This window comes from Macaca fascicularis, chromosome 5 (assembly GCF_037993035.2).
Source record: "Macaca fascicularis isolate 582-1 chromosome 5, T2T-MFA8v1.1".
In the NCBI taxonomy this organism is placed as follows: Eukaryota; Metazoa; Chordata; class Mammalia; order Primates; family Cercopithecidae; genus Macaca; species Macaca fascicularis.
The window spans coordinates 49,131,546-49,148,995 of NC_088379.1; the positions used below are offsets into that span (position 1 = coordinate 49,131,546).

A 17,450-nucleotide genomic window follows, 5' to 3' on the forward strand; every position below is an offset into this window, starting at 1 on the left:
AGCTTCAAGAGGGGGGCAGAAAGATCTGGCTATAGACTATGGTCAGGAAAGACAGGTCTTATGGAGGTCAGATGGTGGTCACCTGTGTTCCCACACACCTGGTTTATATATCTGTCATCACTCTGATCAATATCCACTTCAAATGACATTCACTTCTGTACCTGTCTGTTTCTGTGACTAGGCAGAAAACTACTAGTTCTAAGGTTTTTCGTCATGTGAGAACAAAGCATAGTGCTGGGTCAGGTAGTCATTTCGGGTTTGCTGAAGTGGATCAATGGTTTTTCTATCAGTCATGGAACACTTCCGTTACCCACCAGCTGAAGCAGACGTGGCCAAAGCGGTGGTTACTTTTCCGCTCAGTCCTATAACCTATCGTTTCCCACTGCAGACAGGCAATGGAAGAGGAGCAGACAGGAAGGAGGGAAGGAAACTAAGAATTGCTAATCAGCTATTCAATGCTGGACAATATGAGTTTTCACTGAATCCTTAAAACAACCCTATTAGCTAGGAATAATGAGGCCCACCTTAGAACTCTGCAAAATAAAAGGTCTGGGGAAGGGGATAGGAGGTGTCCTAGAGACAAGAGGGAATGTGTATAGCTGGGTCTTTAGACCAAGCTCCAAGCTTGTGCATTTCAGAAGCTGGAGAGCCTACAGAGAGCAGGCATCATGCCAGACACTGGGTATACAGTGGCCAACCCAAACCGACTTCATCTGGCCTCTGTTTGGCTTAAAGCTTTAGTAAGGGACACACATTATTCAGACATTCACAAAAATACACGTGTAATTACAAACTGTGCTAATACCATAAAAGTTCAGTACTCTTTGTATTAAGAGGACATTGCCTCTCAACAAATACAGATGTTTGGTAATCACCAGAACTTATTTTATCCCAGCCCTGAAGATGTCACTGTAGGTGCTGGTGATGGAATAGACACGATACAATACTCACATATATCTGTCATTATTCTGTAAATACTGGTTGCATATTTCTTCTCCAATGAGAAAATGGCACAACAAAGTCGAATATGATTTGTTTCAGTTTTATTTTCCTATCTCAGTTTCAGTAAAAGATTCAGAGAACTGATTGACACATATCATAAGCTATCACCCATATACCCTAAATATACACTGTTTATGCTTTTTCTTTTTCATGGAACAAGGTGACACTATCTTTGTTCAAACCAAAGTGAAAAGGAAGAGATACTATTAATTTTAAAAAGAGGGGCGTGTATGGTCTTTTACTCTCAGATAGTGAACATACGTCACCACCAAAAGGAAAAAGCGTTGAGGAAGAATGTGCATCCCACAGGTCAGAGAGTCAAGCAGGAAGTACCAGTAGAGCACCTCCAAATATAGCAAATTTGGAACAATTAGGCATTACTGTGAAAGAACTTCCCAGTTTTTCATTTTTCTACCAGCATATTGCTACATTGGAATTTAAGCCCTCTTCACAGTGCAAATACCAAAATGAGCCAAGTCAAGAGTTTTATGGCAACCTTTTGCTAAAATATATTCTATTTCAATATACATGCTATAAAAGTATGCTGAAAAGGTCAATCGAGAGCTCCGTTAAAATTAAGAATTTGCTTTTTTACATATAGGATAACGTACATTCAACTCGAAAAGTATATTTGTGAAAAGCTATTACTGTGATCCCAAATATTTCTAGCTCCATATTTTGTTTATAATATTGACTTTAGAACACACATATTCAGTAATGCTTTCTTATAATTCTGTATCTCAATGCCTCACCAATTATTTTAAATACAAATGTGGGGGGAATCTGTGTATCTCAAGGAGTTCTTACTCATGCAAACTACTGAGTTTTTAATGTACGTTCTTATCACAAAATTTTCATTTTATTCTTTAAACTTTAGTAGCTTAAATTTTTTTTATGACCAACATTTGAAGCTGTAATGGGACAAATAAAAACATGAGATGTTGAAAATTAAACTTGTAAGTGGCCTGATTTTAAATGTGATCACTGCCTCCTCTACTAACATCGCCAGTACCAGTTTTAGATTTACACAGATAGTGTGAGATACACTGGCTGAACGCATGCAGTGATGATGAATCAATGGAGTGTATGCTGGACCATAAAATGCACTCTTGGTACTGAGTGCACCTATGTCTAATCACGTGTGCATGTGATGAGGCTGCTAGCTGACTGCATCAGTGGAACCCGGGTATAGCGGCAATCTTTTGTTTTAGGTATAGTAGTCAGACGGAAATATAAAATAATGGAAAGTTTTTGCTGATTTAAACAAAAATATTTACTCTTTTCATTAGCAAAACATTATTTAAAATATATCTATTTCTCCCCTCTGAACATTTAACTAGGAGCACTGGGCAAGTTTTGAAGGTTTAGTGCTGATTGTTTAATACAATAAATATGGCTGTGGAGAGCACACAGCAGCAGTAGCTTACATACGTCCACGGATAAGAAATTTACTCTCATCTGGTTAGTGTCCAGTCCACCAAAGGAAAGGTTTGGCATTCGTGTGCTTTTTTTTCCTTGTAGGAATCAATTCTGCTTGATTTTCATTCTTGGAAGAAAAAATAATCAGCTGATATCCTCAAATTTTATGACATGATGCAAAAGAGCAATGGGACAAAGATGACCTACGACCAAAAAGCTGGACTGGGATCAGGTCTCCAGGCAGATCTTCCTTCTTGCGAGGTGAGTCTACAAAGGGCTGCAGTAGAAGCCAGGAGTGAGGCAGCAGGGACACGGGGGTGGGTCACTCCCACTCGGGCGAGCATCTTCTGCTCTGCTGCAGCCACAACCCCGACTCACTACCCTACAGAACCATGGAAGCCAGTTCACAGGGCAACAAGGAAAAGTGAAACACATGACCAAGAGATGGCCCAGGCCACAGGTCACTGTTTGGCGCGGCCTCCTGAGCTACTGTCCTCTGTTGAGATAATCTGCGGAGGATCTGTACACTGTGTTCTTCACAGCAGGATTCTTGCTTGTTGCTCTTGAAAAGTTTTTGCGAGGTCGTGATCTTCCAATCAATTTTATCAGAAGTAGTTTGATGCCTGCTCTAACCAACCAATCATGGCAAAAATTTCAGGCTCCCTCCCCTGAATTTTGAAACTACCTAAAAGCAGAATGTTTTCCCCTGGCAAATGGTTACTTCTTTGAAAAGCAGACAAACTTTTTTTTTTTTTTTAATCCAACTAAGCCCTTTAGAAAGTACTCCAGACTACATGAGGAGGAAGTACAGGAGAACTGACTTCCTATTGTGCCTTGCATAAAACATTTTGCTAAAATTAAGAGCAGCTCCAAGTGCAGAAGTAAATATTTGTGCAAAAAGGCACAGTGCCAGGTGCAATCTTAAAACATCCTCAACTTACTCATTTTATAGTGTTTGACTCTTTTAAATACCAGTCTTTAAATTATGAAACCTAGCAAGTAAGGGGAAGGAAGTTCACATCAGAAAATACACTTTAGAAAAGGTACAAGACATTTTGCTGGCAATTTGCTACTTATTTCATAACATAGATCAAGTAAGTGTTTGTTAAATATTCACAGTAATTTCAGAGAGAAACATATCTCCAAAACTTCAATCTATTGCATTTTTAACTATTTTTCTGTACAATTCACAAAACATCTGTCAGTGTTTTTCTGAAGAATTCCTTCTTGTCAGTCCTTCCCTCTCTGGATCAAATTATACCTTCAAGGCGGGTTGCAGGATTCCTTTCTCAATGAGATGAGTCTTCAGGGTTTTATATATATTTAACTGCTGTTCTGGTTGAAGCACCAACAACTGCTGTAGCACTTTGCTGGGATTTGGGCCCCTAATTATAAGGCAAAGAAGACAGGTTTGTGTTATTTTAATAGGGATAAGTGAAGCGTATACCCCCAATTTAAAACAAACCATTCCTTTCAGTGTAGAGTAGCTGTTATTAAAGTGATAACAGCTCACTTTAATGTGCAGTGTTAGTGTCAAGGGGATAAACAGCCAGAACTATTCTGCTTTGAGAAGCATACAGCAGAGAGGGAGAAAGAATGCACAAACACAAAACACAAAAGCAATATAAGGCAACTGAAGGTGTGCAGATCTAAGTTCTACAAAAGTTCTTGAAAGGGCAACCAAAGTTAAAGGTGGGGATAAATGGCAAATCTTGAGATTGAATGAGACACAAAAACTATTCTCTAAGGAAAGGAGCCTGGTGAACACAGGACAAACCAAAAAGAGGGCATGAAAATATAATTGAAATTTTTAACTTCAAAGAAACTTCAGATGATGAAAGGTACTCTGTTGAAAAATATCTCCAAGGAGCTATGAATGTTCAAAGAGTCAGAACACAAAAGTTCTGAGCCTAGCACTGAAGCCCCTTACCAGTGATATAGGTGCCATAGTCTTTGTTCAAAGACAGTCCTAGGTAAACTCCAATAAAAAAAACAAACAAAATAAAAGATCTGCTTTAAAATCCAATGGGAAAAAGCAACATACAAGTAATGTACACAGATGGCACAGAATTCTAAGAAAGACATTTATGTGGGTAAATGTATGACTTACAATAAAGATTGTTCACATAGAATTATAGGAAGTAGAAATTCCAGCAACAAAGAAATGTCTATTTAGTGTTACCACAATGAGGATGAGCAGAGGAACTATTTACTCTGAAAATCTTCGACTTAACAAATTGCACAAGAGCCCAGATGAGCCATCCCACCATGGGTCATCTTCACGCATGTGGCTCAACTCATCTGTCAAAAAACTGCGGCCATATGCCTTTCACACTCAGATCAGGACACTGTTCGTCTTATTTCATTTCTTTAAAAGAGTCAGCAACTTCACAGCATAAACCCCAAGAAGTGACCCACAGAGAAAAGGAAGGCTGCTTTAGCAAGTTCAGCTAAATGCAAAATTGTGTCAGCAGGTGCTCCCAGCGAGTTGCATCCTGGCACTCTCACTGTCTTCTAACAGTCTAAATAGCTGCTTTCAAATGGTGGACAACATGGCTCAGCATGACATCTCCCTACTGAGAGAACAGCATTTTTTTTTTTTTTAAAAAGAAAGCATATGAGTTAATGCCCTAAAAAGCTGCCATATTCTGAAAACTAAGTTCTAAGGATTTAACCACTAATTACCAATACCCAAATAGATCAATAAATAATATGCAAATAAGTTAAATAGTCCCATTAAAAGGATAAAGACTGTCAACTGTCTTATAAATAAAACAGGGAAAAAAATCATCTATATGCTTACTAGAAAAAAGAAACACACATTAAATATGAGGAAAAGGGAATGTTAAAAATAAAAGGAGAGACAAAGAAATACCATGCAAACACTGACCAAAAGAAAGCTGATATTGCTATTCTAATATTCAACAAAATAGACTTTAAGGCAAGCAGTAAAGACAGACATTATATAATGACAAAAGGATCAATTCAACGGAGAGATATGATAATCCTAAATTTGTATATACCTAATGCAACCACAAAATATATAAAGCAAATATTTGTAGAACTACAAATAAAAATAGATACATTTACAATCACAATGAGTGACTTTAACAAAGCTCTGTTAGTAAGTGATACAACAAGCAGACCAAACAAACAGAAAAACAAATAAACAAAAATCAGTACCGAAGATTTAATTAAACCTCACCTAACTGACACGGACAAAACTACAACCCAAAACTACAGAATACACCTTTGCACATGGAGCATGTACCAGAAAATAGATAACACGCTGCACCACAAAGTAGATTGCAAAAATTATAAAATACTCAAACCACAGAGTATGTTTTCCGACCACAGTGGAATTAAGGGAGGAAAGTGAGAAAATCTCCATTTGTTTGAAAACTAATGAATATGCTTCTAAATAACCCATGTGTTAAAGAAGATATAATACTGGAAATCAGAAAACATATGTAACTAAATAATGAAAACACAAATATCACAACTTGTAGGAAGAGGATAAAGCAATACTTAATAGTCTTCAATGGATAAATTAGACAAGAAGGCTAAAAATCAATAATCTAAGTTCATCTCCAGAATTAAAAAAAGAACAGCAAATTGAACATTTTAAAAAGGCAAAGGAATGAGATGAGAGGAGAAATCAACGAAGTAAAAAATTTACAGTAGAGAAAATTAACAAAGCCAGGAGTTGATATTTTTGAAAAGATTAATGAAACTGATAAACTCCTATCAAGACTGTCTCTCAAAAATAGTTAATATGAAAATTCTCACACTACTGTGGTACATATTTAAAATGTGTATTTAGGGTTCGCTAAATATGAATTTCCTTCCAAGTACTATGAAGGAAATCCATGTTTTCTATGGCTCAGGCACTATTATTAATAAGTGTTCCGCCTTCTGGGTCCCCAGTAGAGACCACAGAAAATAAAGTTAACATGCAGTCGATGTTAAGCCTTCACACCCAAGTTGGTATTTCAAGGCAGATCCAAAACATTAAGGTTTAATAACAAGAATAAACCACCCTTTATAAAATGGCAATATTCATCCACTCACCCAGCAGCCAGCCCCTACACACACAAGCATGATCCCCTCGGCCTGCTTTATTTTTCTGTGTGACACTTAACACCATCTAACAAACTGTATTTATTTGTTTATTGTCTCTTTCTCATCATTCTTCTTTCAACCTCCAAACAAGAAGCTATGGGGGCAGAGATTTGGTTTGTTTTGTCCTCTGCCATATTTGTCCCTAGAACATTCTACAACATGGCAGGCACTCAAGTAATAATTGGTAGACTGGATGCATTTCATTGTCTTCCTTTGTAATTTTTAGTATTCATGATCATTGCAATGCCCACAGTTGAGAAATTAAATCTCCTCAAGTTTCAAATCCTATACCATCCACATTAATTGGGTCTTTAACATGGTCCAGGACCATAACAAATACTATCTTTTTTTAAGTTGTTCAAGTGTAGGTAAAATGATTACAAGTTAACCATCCTGCTCAAGACTCTAATTCCAGTAGCCACCACTTGCTTTAATATTGTAGATTACCACTGATGGAAAAAGTTATTAACTTACTCAAACTAATGTTGATGGAAATGAGAACTCAAAGAAATCATCTAAAAAATGTGTTAAATGTAAAAGTACCTTATAAAACTTGTGATGTACACATGTACAAAAGTTGCCATCAAATACTGACAATCAAATCTGTCCATTATCCCACCATGTCCAGGAATGGTATTTGCAAAATCCTTTAGAAACAAACAAATATATTAGCAAATTTTCAAAAAATCACCTGCTACAAAATTCCTATCTGTGTTTCTTTGGCATCATGGACTCACTCTAACGAAAATACATTACTATTGGATTTTTTTCCCTAAATAAAAACTTATTAGAACACATTCAGCAGATTAAAACCACGACTTCCAAATACATGCTTCTTTTAGAATGATTTCTGAATTGACCCACAGCATTCATTCATTAAACATTAATTAAATCTAGCACTTACTTTTGTTAATAAAACTTCTAAATAAAAATTCTATTAGCTATTACTAATCTAATTTTGTTATAGCCTAGCTTTCTTTTTAACCATAAGCTGTTTGGGGAGCTATTTTAGTGTTGTTAAAAGATGTACAACTGGTTCTAACTTGTTTATCCCAATAGTTCTTACTCTGAAATAAACATTTTACTACTATGATAAATATTTCTTCTTCTTTTTTTAAGTGTTAGAGTAAAAAATAAAATTACAGTGAGCCCATCTGGGACGCATTAGTCCGTTAAATGGCCACCCTGAGGGAATGGGTAGCAAGCCTCTGCAAATTGTCCCTGTACAGGTAGGTTCCCATATCTGGGTGCCTGGGAAACAGACACGACTAACTGCTCTTCTAGTTCACTCGGGCACCCTAAAAATATTTAAACTACAACAGCAATAGCTGCTTGGTTTCCAACATGCAAAAAAAAATCTCACCATTTAACAAAAAACCTTGGATTGGAGACCATTAAAGAAAATACCATTCTTAATATAATATTTTTCTTTTTAAACCAATTACTGAAAAAGTCTTTGGTTAATTTTTGCCAACCCATTTCCCTCCTTCTCTTCCTTACTAGTCAAAGCATAAGAGAGCCACAGTAACCCAATGCCACTTTGCTGTTACAGCCTTTGCAAGATACTCATCCTGCACAGCTGTTGCTGTAGTTCTCTGGGGATGTGTATTATCTTCCCTAGTAGGAGGTGAACATCTTTAGAACAGGAACAACATCTTGTATGTTTTTGTATACGGCATTGCATCTTACATAGTAGCTTCCCACTGGCAAACGCTCGCTGAGTTCACTCATTCCCTGACCTGTAGGCCACGTGTGATCTGGCCCCACCAAACTCTGTAGTCTCATCTCCTACTCTCAACCACAGCCACACTGTTCTTGCTCACCTTCAAACAGGCTAACCTCCTCCACTCCTCTGTACGCTCTGGAACTCTCTTCTTAGTTTTCTCTGCAGGACTTCTTTTCTCAAATCTCACCTCCTCAGAAAGGCTTTCCCTGACCACCCCACTTTCCATAGCCACTCTCTAACCCCAGATGGTGCTTCAGCCATGTGAGGGAGGCTGAGATAAAATTGCTGAGATAACATGTCACTTTATGATGATCTAACCTAATACACAGGGATAATTTTAGGTATCTGGAACAGGGGTCAGAAAAGTATGTCCCATAGATCAGATCCAGGCCACGACCTATTTTTATAAATAAAGTTGCATTAAATGCAGCCATGCCCATTCATTGACATATTGTCCATGGGGGGCTTTCTGACTGCAACAGCAGGGTTCAGGGTTGAGACGCTGTGATAGAATATATGGTCTGCACATCCTAATAAACTTACTGTTTGCCCTTTACAGAAAGAGTGTGATGACACCTGACTTAGCAGAATGGACGGTTACATAGCCAAAGGTTCTTCTGTGTGTCCCTTCAAGTGAGACTGTAGTAAAACACTAAACTTCAGATGATTCATGGCTGGATTCTTGGGTGAGCACTTGAAAGACCAAGATTCTAGGTCTATTCCAACACTAAAGGACACATGCCATTTCTATAAAGGAAACTGACATGACACTTAAAATGTATTAACATAGTATCACAAACCTAACAAGAAAGAATACATCCAGATCAGCGTGGCAGCATTTCTGTGAGGTCGAAACAAACAGGATACAAAAGTTGTTGCCTAAGGGCTTAATGTAGATCATGAGCTAACCAAATTTCAACTAGGTTACATTCTCTAATTAGATTCTCTAATAATATAACACAGAATCTAAACACACACCTTGATTTTGAAGGCTCTTTTGAATCCACTGGCAAAGAAGCCTCCAAACGGGCCAATTAAAGATGCAAAGGTTGACAGAGCAATGCTGTGGATCTGGAAAGGGTACAAGCTCACTCTTTCCTAAAGAGAGAAAAGAAGGGGAGGAGAGGGGCTAATTTCATTGAAATTGTATTTGAACATGCCACCTGATCTAAGAACCATTGTAAAAATAGTAAGTCAAAGCATGTAACACATTTTTGTTAATTTTTCAAACTTTAAGGATCATAGAAGAAAAGTCTATTGTAAGCCTTCTGTACCATCCTCTACTTAGCCAGCACTTTCCCTTCTCTCTGTAAGCATAAGGACAGGCAACTGGCACACTGAAATCTTGCAGCTTGGTAGTCTACCTTCCAGGTTGTCTAGGAACTTTACTTCTTACCAAGAATCAGCTGTGTTATTTTCCAAATTTTTTTAAATGAGTAATGTTTTGTTTCTGTAATTATATAATTTAACATTGTATTTTATTTCACTTTAATTTTATATGATAAAATAAGGGAAAAGTTGGACTTTTCTCTAAAACTATGACGAATGCTGTGGAAAAACACAAAAATAAGTTGCTTAAAGAAGATTATCAAAATGAGCATCAGTGAGACAATCACTAAAGATTTGCGGAGACAATCATAAAAAGAATTTTGTAGTCAAATTATCTTGCAAATTTGTAGTTCTTGCTCCTTTTTAAATAATCTGAAACTACAACTTATAGACAGTGCAAAATGGGTGTGGTTGAAGAAAGATTTTGAGACACCAAATTTTTTTTTTTTTTGAAGTGGAGTTTCGCTCTTATTGCCCAGGCTAGAGTGCAATGGTGCAATCTCAGCTCACTGCAACATCTACCTCCCAGGTTCAAGTGATTCTCCTGCCTCAGCTTCCCAAGTAGCTGGAATTACAGGTGTATGCCACCACGTCTGCCTAATTTTTTATGTTTAGTAGAGATGGGGTTTCACCTTTTGGTCAGGCTGGTCTGGAACTCCTGATCTCAGGAGATCCACCTGCCTTGGCCTCCCAAAGTGCTGGTATTGCAGGTGTAAGCCACTGTGCCCGGCGGAGACATCAATTTTTTGACCTGTTCTCAAAGCAATAGCCTTGCTCCTAATCAAACACCAGCAGTATAAAAAGTTTTATAACAAGTAACAGATGGCTTGGACATTCAAAAAGTTCTTGGAAACCATGTACTGAGCACTCAGAGAGAGAAATAATTTGTTAAGTTGCTTCTCAAAAATTATGGATTTTACTTTATAAACGTGTACATGTGTGCACACAAAGATACAGACACACATGCTATTATTTGATTCTTCACTTTAACCAGCCACTCACCAGACCTGATGACACAGATCAGGAGGGTTCTACTAGAGAGCATGTCGACATCCTCCAGTGCAAGGCCTCCAAGATACCTTTAAATGAAGGCACTGTGTGTTTGGAAGGAAAACTGATTTGTAGAAGCAGCAACTTTCTATCCATAATAAATATCCTCTAAAAATCATGGACTCGGTAAACTGGTGAATTTTAAGTTTTAAATTGAGTCAATTGATGTCAGTGATATGAGAAACACATTCAAAACCATTGGATCCATTTGATTTGTAAGTTGTTCTCATCCATTTGATTTAAGTTAACACTAAAACCACTGCTATATCAAGGAATTAAAAATTCTACAGAAGTCAGTTTCTTGTACAAATCTGAATCCCACTTTTAAAGAAAGCTTAATCTTCAGGCCAGGCACAAATGGCTCACGCTTGTAATCCCAGCACCTTGGGAGGCCAAGCAGGTGGATCACTTGAGGCCAGGAGTTTGAGACCAGATTGGCCAACATGGCGACACCCGTCTCTACTTAAAATACAAAAGTTAACCAGGTGTGGTGGTGAGTGCCTGTAATCCCAGCTACTCAGGAGGCTGAGGCATAAGAATCGCCTGAGCCTGGTAGGCAAAGGTTGCGGTAAACTGAGATTATGCCACTATACTCCAGCCTGGGCAACATAGGGAAATTCTGTGTCAAAAAAAGAAACAAATTAAATAAATAAATAAATAATAAAAGAAGCTTAATCTTCAGAGTGAAAGATCTCTAACTATGTTTATCTTGAACTTTTACTCTACCTGTCTCAACACTGCCTTTAGAAAGGGTGGAAGGGAATAAGTCTGAAGCTGGAAAAGTTCTGAGGGCTCACATTCCGTCACGAAGGAGTTTACATCACTTCGGTATTCCACTGGGCAGACAAAGTACTGGTATTTGGATAACACATAGGCAGCCTGGTGTTCAAAACAAAACAAAACAAAAAACAAAGCAAAAGTTCATGACACACTGACTAAATATATATCTTTTAAGGTATACATCAGAAGGGCCAGAGATAGAATGCCAGAATTTCTGTCTTAATATTTTGCTATGTATTTTCAAAGTTAAATGATCATAATTATCCTAGTAAAAGACTTAAAAGACCATTAGAAAAAAAGTTTTTTTGAAATCAATAAGATTGTAATCTCTGCATAATCACAATTATATGGTACAGGAGAATAAAGAACTGAAGTATACTGCAGAAAAGTTTATATTAATTTAATCAGTTAATAATTAACCAGTAATTCAACATTACATTGAAAATAGTACACAATAGTACAGGTGAAAAACACCGCTGTTCTTAGCCAGCCCAGAAAACTTTGACCAAATTATTCTTTCCCTGGCCACACCACTGCAATTTTTAAAACTAGATGTCCTCAGCCTTGGAAGTAAGATACATAAAATAAAATATCCTGTTATAAATTTAAATTGCTAGACAACAGCTTATTCTCTTTTTCTTGCAGCCATTCACCCTGTTATTCTGCTCGAGAATGATTAATAGAAATTCAAGACACTAGGAATGAATATAAACTGATTTTGCTTCCAAACAACCAGTTTATTATATATATAAAATATATATTATATTACATATTATTATATATATTATGTATATATAATTTCTTATAGATGTGAAATTTCCTTCCCCATTATTTTGTCATGCTTTACATGCTTATGGGGTAGCTCCTACTTTTCTTCCAATGATATGGCTATTCCTGTGGTATTTTCAAGATAGTCTTTGATAATAACAAATTCTTACACTATTTAACTTCATAATGTTTAATTATTCTCACTTTGTAATGTAAACACATTGGATGAGATTGGATCCTTTTGCATTCTTCTATCTGTCAATTATTATCTCATCAATATTCTACCACAAAAACATTGGAACAATTTTATCACATTTTATTAAAATTTTCATTGCAAATGAACTAAATTTATAAATTAAATGGAGGAATTCTGGTGGTTCCCCTATCCAGGATCATGGCACACTTCCATTTATTTGTATATTCACTCTCTCCATGCTTCATGTTGTTACTAGGTACTCTAGATTTGGATACAGAATGTAACTACAGCTGTCAGAAACAAGGAAAAATTAAGCTTCCTGACAGTACTTTTTTGTATATTTATCTTATATCCAGCTATGGTACTACACTCTCATTCTCACTGGACACCTTTTAATAAAAATCTAAATCCTATAACTGTAAACTAATTTGTAAAGCATAAACAATAGCTATTTAACATGCTAAAAGCGAACATTAATAATTTATAGTTAACAGACTGTTTTTGCATGTTGGGCCCACAACAGTAACCACCCACTGAGCCAAGTGGCCACCATGTGTTTAAGAAGGCAGAGCTTTTCAACAGTATTTGCATACTCTGCTATTACTCAAGGCCACCACCTGTCCCAGTACTTGTGCCCCACCTAAGGCAGAATAGCTGTTAGAAACTACCAAACACAACAGCACAACAGCATGGATGGCCATTAGAATTACCTGGGGGTGTTAATTGGCCTGGGATAAGGTTGAGACACAGATTTTGTTTAAGCTTCTCAGGTGATTCTATATGTAGCCAGGATAAGGGCTACTGAGGTACAGTACTGGTTCTTTTTAGTAGGTTTCAATAAATACATTATCAGCATTTTGTGGTTTAATTTTTCTAGGTTTAAAGTAGACTCATAAGCCTGGTATCATATTTCAAAATGTATATAAAATAAAAATCTTAGTAATACTCACAATGAATCCAAACACAACTGTGGAAAAGAAACCACCAATGAATCCTTCCCACGTCTTTTTAGGAGACAACTAAAAAAGGGCAAATAAAATTAAAAAGCATTACTGCACTCACAAAACTCACATTATATATACATACAAACGCTGTTCAAGGAGTTTCCTCAATAACCTGTACATCTCTTCTTACTTTTTCTCTTATTAGAATAGTTTAAAACCCTTTTTCCTTTTCTCTGATCTTGATTTACTACTGAAAATCTCTCTAATAATATTTAAACACATAGTAGACCCTCAAATATTTGACGCTGTGAATATGTGTTTGTTCATGTTAAATGACCTAAATTTGTTTTGTCTCTTAAAAGACTATAAACTCTATACTAAAATAACTGTCCCATGACTTTTATGCTAATATAAAACCCGATAATAGTTGGTGTAAGTTCTTTGAATAAGAATGAGATATATTCGTTCCAAGTACACACAGTCAATATTGACCCGCTATTGGCCAAAAATAGAATAAGTACAACGAAACATGGACATTTTAGCACATATAATTTTCACATATTCCTAATATGCTATATAAACACAGACTTCCTTCTGATATGGCAAAATACTCCAGAACCCCAGATACTGTATTTGCTCAAGTATTCACATATCCTTCTCTCTTTTTTCACAACCTATGTCCATCTCCAAGAAGATAGGAACATGTACTTCAAAGAAGAGATATTGTTTGTGTTGGATTCAGGCTATTGCGGCCCAGTCAATGGACCATTCATGGAGAGAAATCCGGAAAAAAATCTAGAAGTTAGTGGTGTCGGGGCAGAAGGAAAAGATTCAGGAATAGAAGGTGAAAGTTGTTGCCCAGGGGAGATAAAGAGATGTGTGGGGGGATTTGGTTATCAGGTCATTAATGAGGGACAGAAACCAAATATCAGAATGAAGTCTCTGGAAATTAAAATGGGTTATGGGTTAACCTATAGGAGCTCTTCACAGACTTCTTGTCCTGATATTCATAGAGCCCCAAAGCAAAACAGTTGGCAGAAATCGTTTCCTGACAAATCTGATAACAATTCTGCCACAGAGAAGGGACAGACATACCTTCTCCTAGGGTAATTCACTATCACTGCCATGCAGGAGGAGCAGACTCAAATTCAAAAGTGCTAATTACTGTAAAGATAGCTTATCAAATTAAATTGATGCCTATCATATAGATTTAGGGGTTAATTGTTCAATTATCTAAGTATATTATACGACTAACCCAGCCTGATAAATTCACTAGAAGGCTGTGTTCAAAATCAGTTGCTAAGATTCTTCCACAGCTATAACAGCCTTTTTGAAGGCTTCTGATATGGTTTGGATCTGTGTCTCCACCCAAATGTCATGTCAACTTGTAATCCTCAGTGTCAGAGGTGGGGCCTGGTGGGAGGTGACTGGATCAGGGAAGCGGTTTCTAATGGTTAAGCATCATTCTCCTACTGCTGTCCCATGAGTTCTCATGATATCTGGTTGTCGAAAAGTTTGTGGCACCTCCTCACTCTCCCTCTTTCTCCTGCTCTGACCATGTAAGATGTGCCTGCTTCCCCTTCCACCAAGATTGTAAGTTTCCTGAGGCCTCCCCAGCCATGCTTCCTGTACAGCCTGCAGAACCATGAGCGACTTAAAGCTCAGGCATTTCTTTATAGCAGTGTGAGAATGAACTAATACAGCTTCCCAAGCCGAAAAATTCTCAGTCTGGGTATAACTCTTGAATACATAAATCATGTGCTCTGGAGTAGCTTTAGAAACGTTTTAAAAATATACAGCTTGCTTACCAGTATCCTTATACAGCTCAGCCCAACGCTCTCTGTGTGCTGATGCTCTTAGCAGATGCTCTCTGTGAGCTCCTCCCCAAGAAGGGTAGAGTTTACAGAGGTTTTTGGAAGAACAGGCAGTCCACAAATTCCTCTGGTAATGCAAAACTACCCTCATACCACTCTGAACCAACAGAAGGCTTTATATCTGAACAATTGTCTCAGTCCTTCCAAAACTGCCTTCATATAATAATATCAAAACAGCCAAGTAATAATATGTCTGTCAGAACATTATTAAAAACTTTGACCAATAATGTGAATTGTGTGAATCTTATCTGAAACTCCAACATGAAACGCTCTTTTAGGCCAGGTGCGGTGGCTCATGCCTGTAATCCCAGCACTTTGGGAGGTCAAGGTGGGCAGATCACTCGAGGTCAGGAGTTCTAGACCAGCCTCGCCAACATGGTGAAACCCTGTCTCTACTAAAAATACTAAAATTAGGCATAGTGGCAGACGCCAGTAATCCCAGATACTTGAGAGGCTGAGGCAGGAGAATCACTTGAAGCCAGGAGGCGGAGGTTGCAGTGAACCCAGATTGCACCACTGTACTCCAGCCTGGGTGACAGGGCGAGACGCTGTCTCCAAAAACAAATAAAAACAAAAAATAAAAATAAATAAGAGCTCTTTTAGAAGAAATCAGTTCTAGAAAATGATTTGATTTCCATGAAGAATTAGTTTATTTCTTCTCCCGAATGAGAACTATATAATTTAGTTCATTTCCTTCTTTACCTCCATTGCCCATAAATAGAACCAATTCCATAGCAAAACAACATGGCCTACTCAGGTGTATTTTCCTTTCCCTTTCATTATTATTTGTATTTTATTAGTATTTCATTGTAGGGCCCCAAAATCTTTTGATATGAGTTTGGATATAAAAAGTCCCACAAATGGATATGAGGATGTGAAGGTGGTATTGTATAATCTCTTTTAGAAAGTTTGGCAAAGAAGGGGACAGGTGAGGCTACAGGTTGAAGGGAGAGGAGAGTCAAGGAAAAGGCTTGTGTATAGGCCTGCTGGAAAGGAAGATAAAGAAGAACTGCACCAATGGCCAAGAAAAAGAAGCCACAGAGCCGAGGGGCGGTGGCTCAGGCCTTTCATCCCAGTACTTTGGGAGGCTGGAATGGGCAGACAGCTTGAGCCCAGGAGTTTGAGACAAGCCCGAACAACATGGCAAGACTCTATCTCTACAAAAAATACAAAAATTAGCTGGGTGTGGTGGCATGAACCTGAAGCCCCAGCTACCCAGGAGGCTGAGGTGGGGGGATTGCTAGAGCCTCGGAGGTGGAAGGTTCAGTGAACCATGATAACACCACTGTACTCCAGCCTGGGTGGCAAAGCAAGGCCCCATCTCCTGAAAAGAAAAGAAGCCACATGAAGAAAGAAAAGAAAGACAGAAAGGAGGGAAGGAGGGAAGGAAGGAAAGAAGGAAGGAAGGACAACTGATGGAGTCAGGCCCTTACTGAGGAGCCAACAGAAGAACCGATGAAGAACCCAGAAGGAAGTACTGAGAAATATGGCTTGCTGCTTCTGTACCGTGCAGCTAAGGAAAATCAAAGCACCTCGGAAATAAAAGATGCACAACAGCACAAGTTGTTGGAAATGTCCTCCAGTGGCTAATCTTTAAGGTTATATAGTGGCTTGCTTATAAAATTTTTCCATTACCTTAATTAATGGAGTTCTCCCAAAAAAAAATCCAAAAAGGTAAGCAGTTATGTCATTGCAGATAACACTTGATATTGGAACAAGGAACCTGTTTTAAAAAAAAAAAAAAAGTCAGCAGGAAAAAGTTCACGTGAGTAAGTGGCAAATATTCGCACAGATTACGATTCATAATGAGCTATCAGAATAACCCTTTGGATTGCACTGCAGCCTAGCCAGAACGTAACACTTGCCAAAACAGTAGAAATGATAAATATCAACCAAATTTGCCCACTTACCAATTTAAACAGAGCAAAATCTAAAAATAAACTAACACGCTAGGAAAATACTGCTAAGGAAAATATTAAATTATTGATTTCTACAGTTAGGGATGTTTTCATTTTAGCTTTATGAGGAACATGTTATAATAAAAAATAAAAGGCAGGCTGAAAGCTAATCTTAAGAAAACCAGCCTTTTAATACGAAAATGAGTCATTTCTTTAGACAGAGCATAACCTGATAAATTTATATCGAGTTCTTAATACGTATTCTCAATTATTTTTAATTATATCTTAGCTTATGATTTCAGTAAACCCTACTGAATGTGCAGAACCTACTTACTTCAGTAA

The 17,450-nt window shown here is 37.5% G+C and overlaps 1 protein-coding gene across 1 annotated transcript in view; it reads right to left on the reverse strand.

The window, feature by feature from the left end:
• Nucleotides 1-1,028: 1,028 nt before the first annotated feature.
• The window catches only part of CDS1 (CDP-diacylglycerol synthase 1), a 73,508-nt gene continuing 57,086 nt past the window's right edge, over nt 1,029-17,450 (reverse strand). Inside the window, exons 8-13 of the mRNA XM_005554892.5 lie at nt 16,846-16,933; nt 13,343-13,411; nt 11,375-11,527; nt 9,248-9,367; nt 7,087-7,190; nt 1,029-3,806 (exon numbers count right to left, since the gene is read on the reverse strand). Coding sequence (XP_005554949.2) covers nt 3,677-3,806; nt 7,087-7,190; nt 9,248-9,367; nt 11,375-11,527; nt 13,343-13,411; nt 16,846-16,933 — 664 coding nt within the window. The 3' untranslated portion in view covers nt 1,029-3,676. The remainder of the gene's footprint in view (nt 3,807-7,086; nt 7,191-9,247; nt 9,368-11,374; nt 11,528-13,342; nt 13,412-16,845; nt 16,934-17,450) is intronic.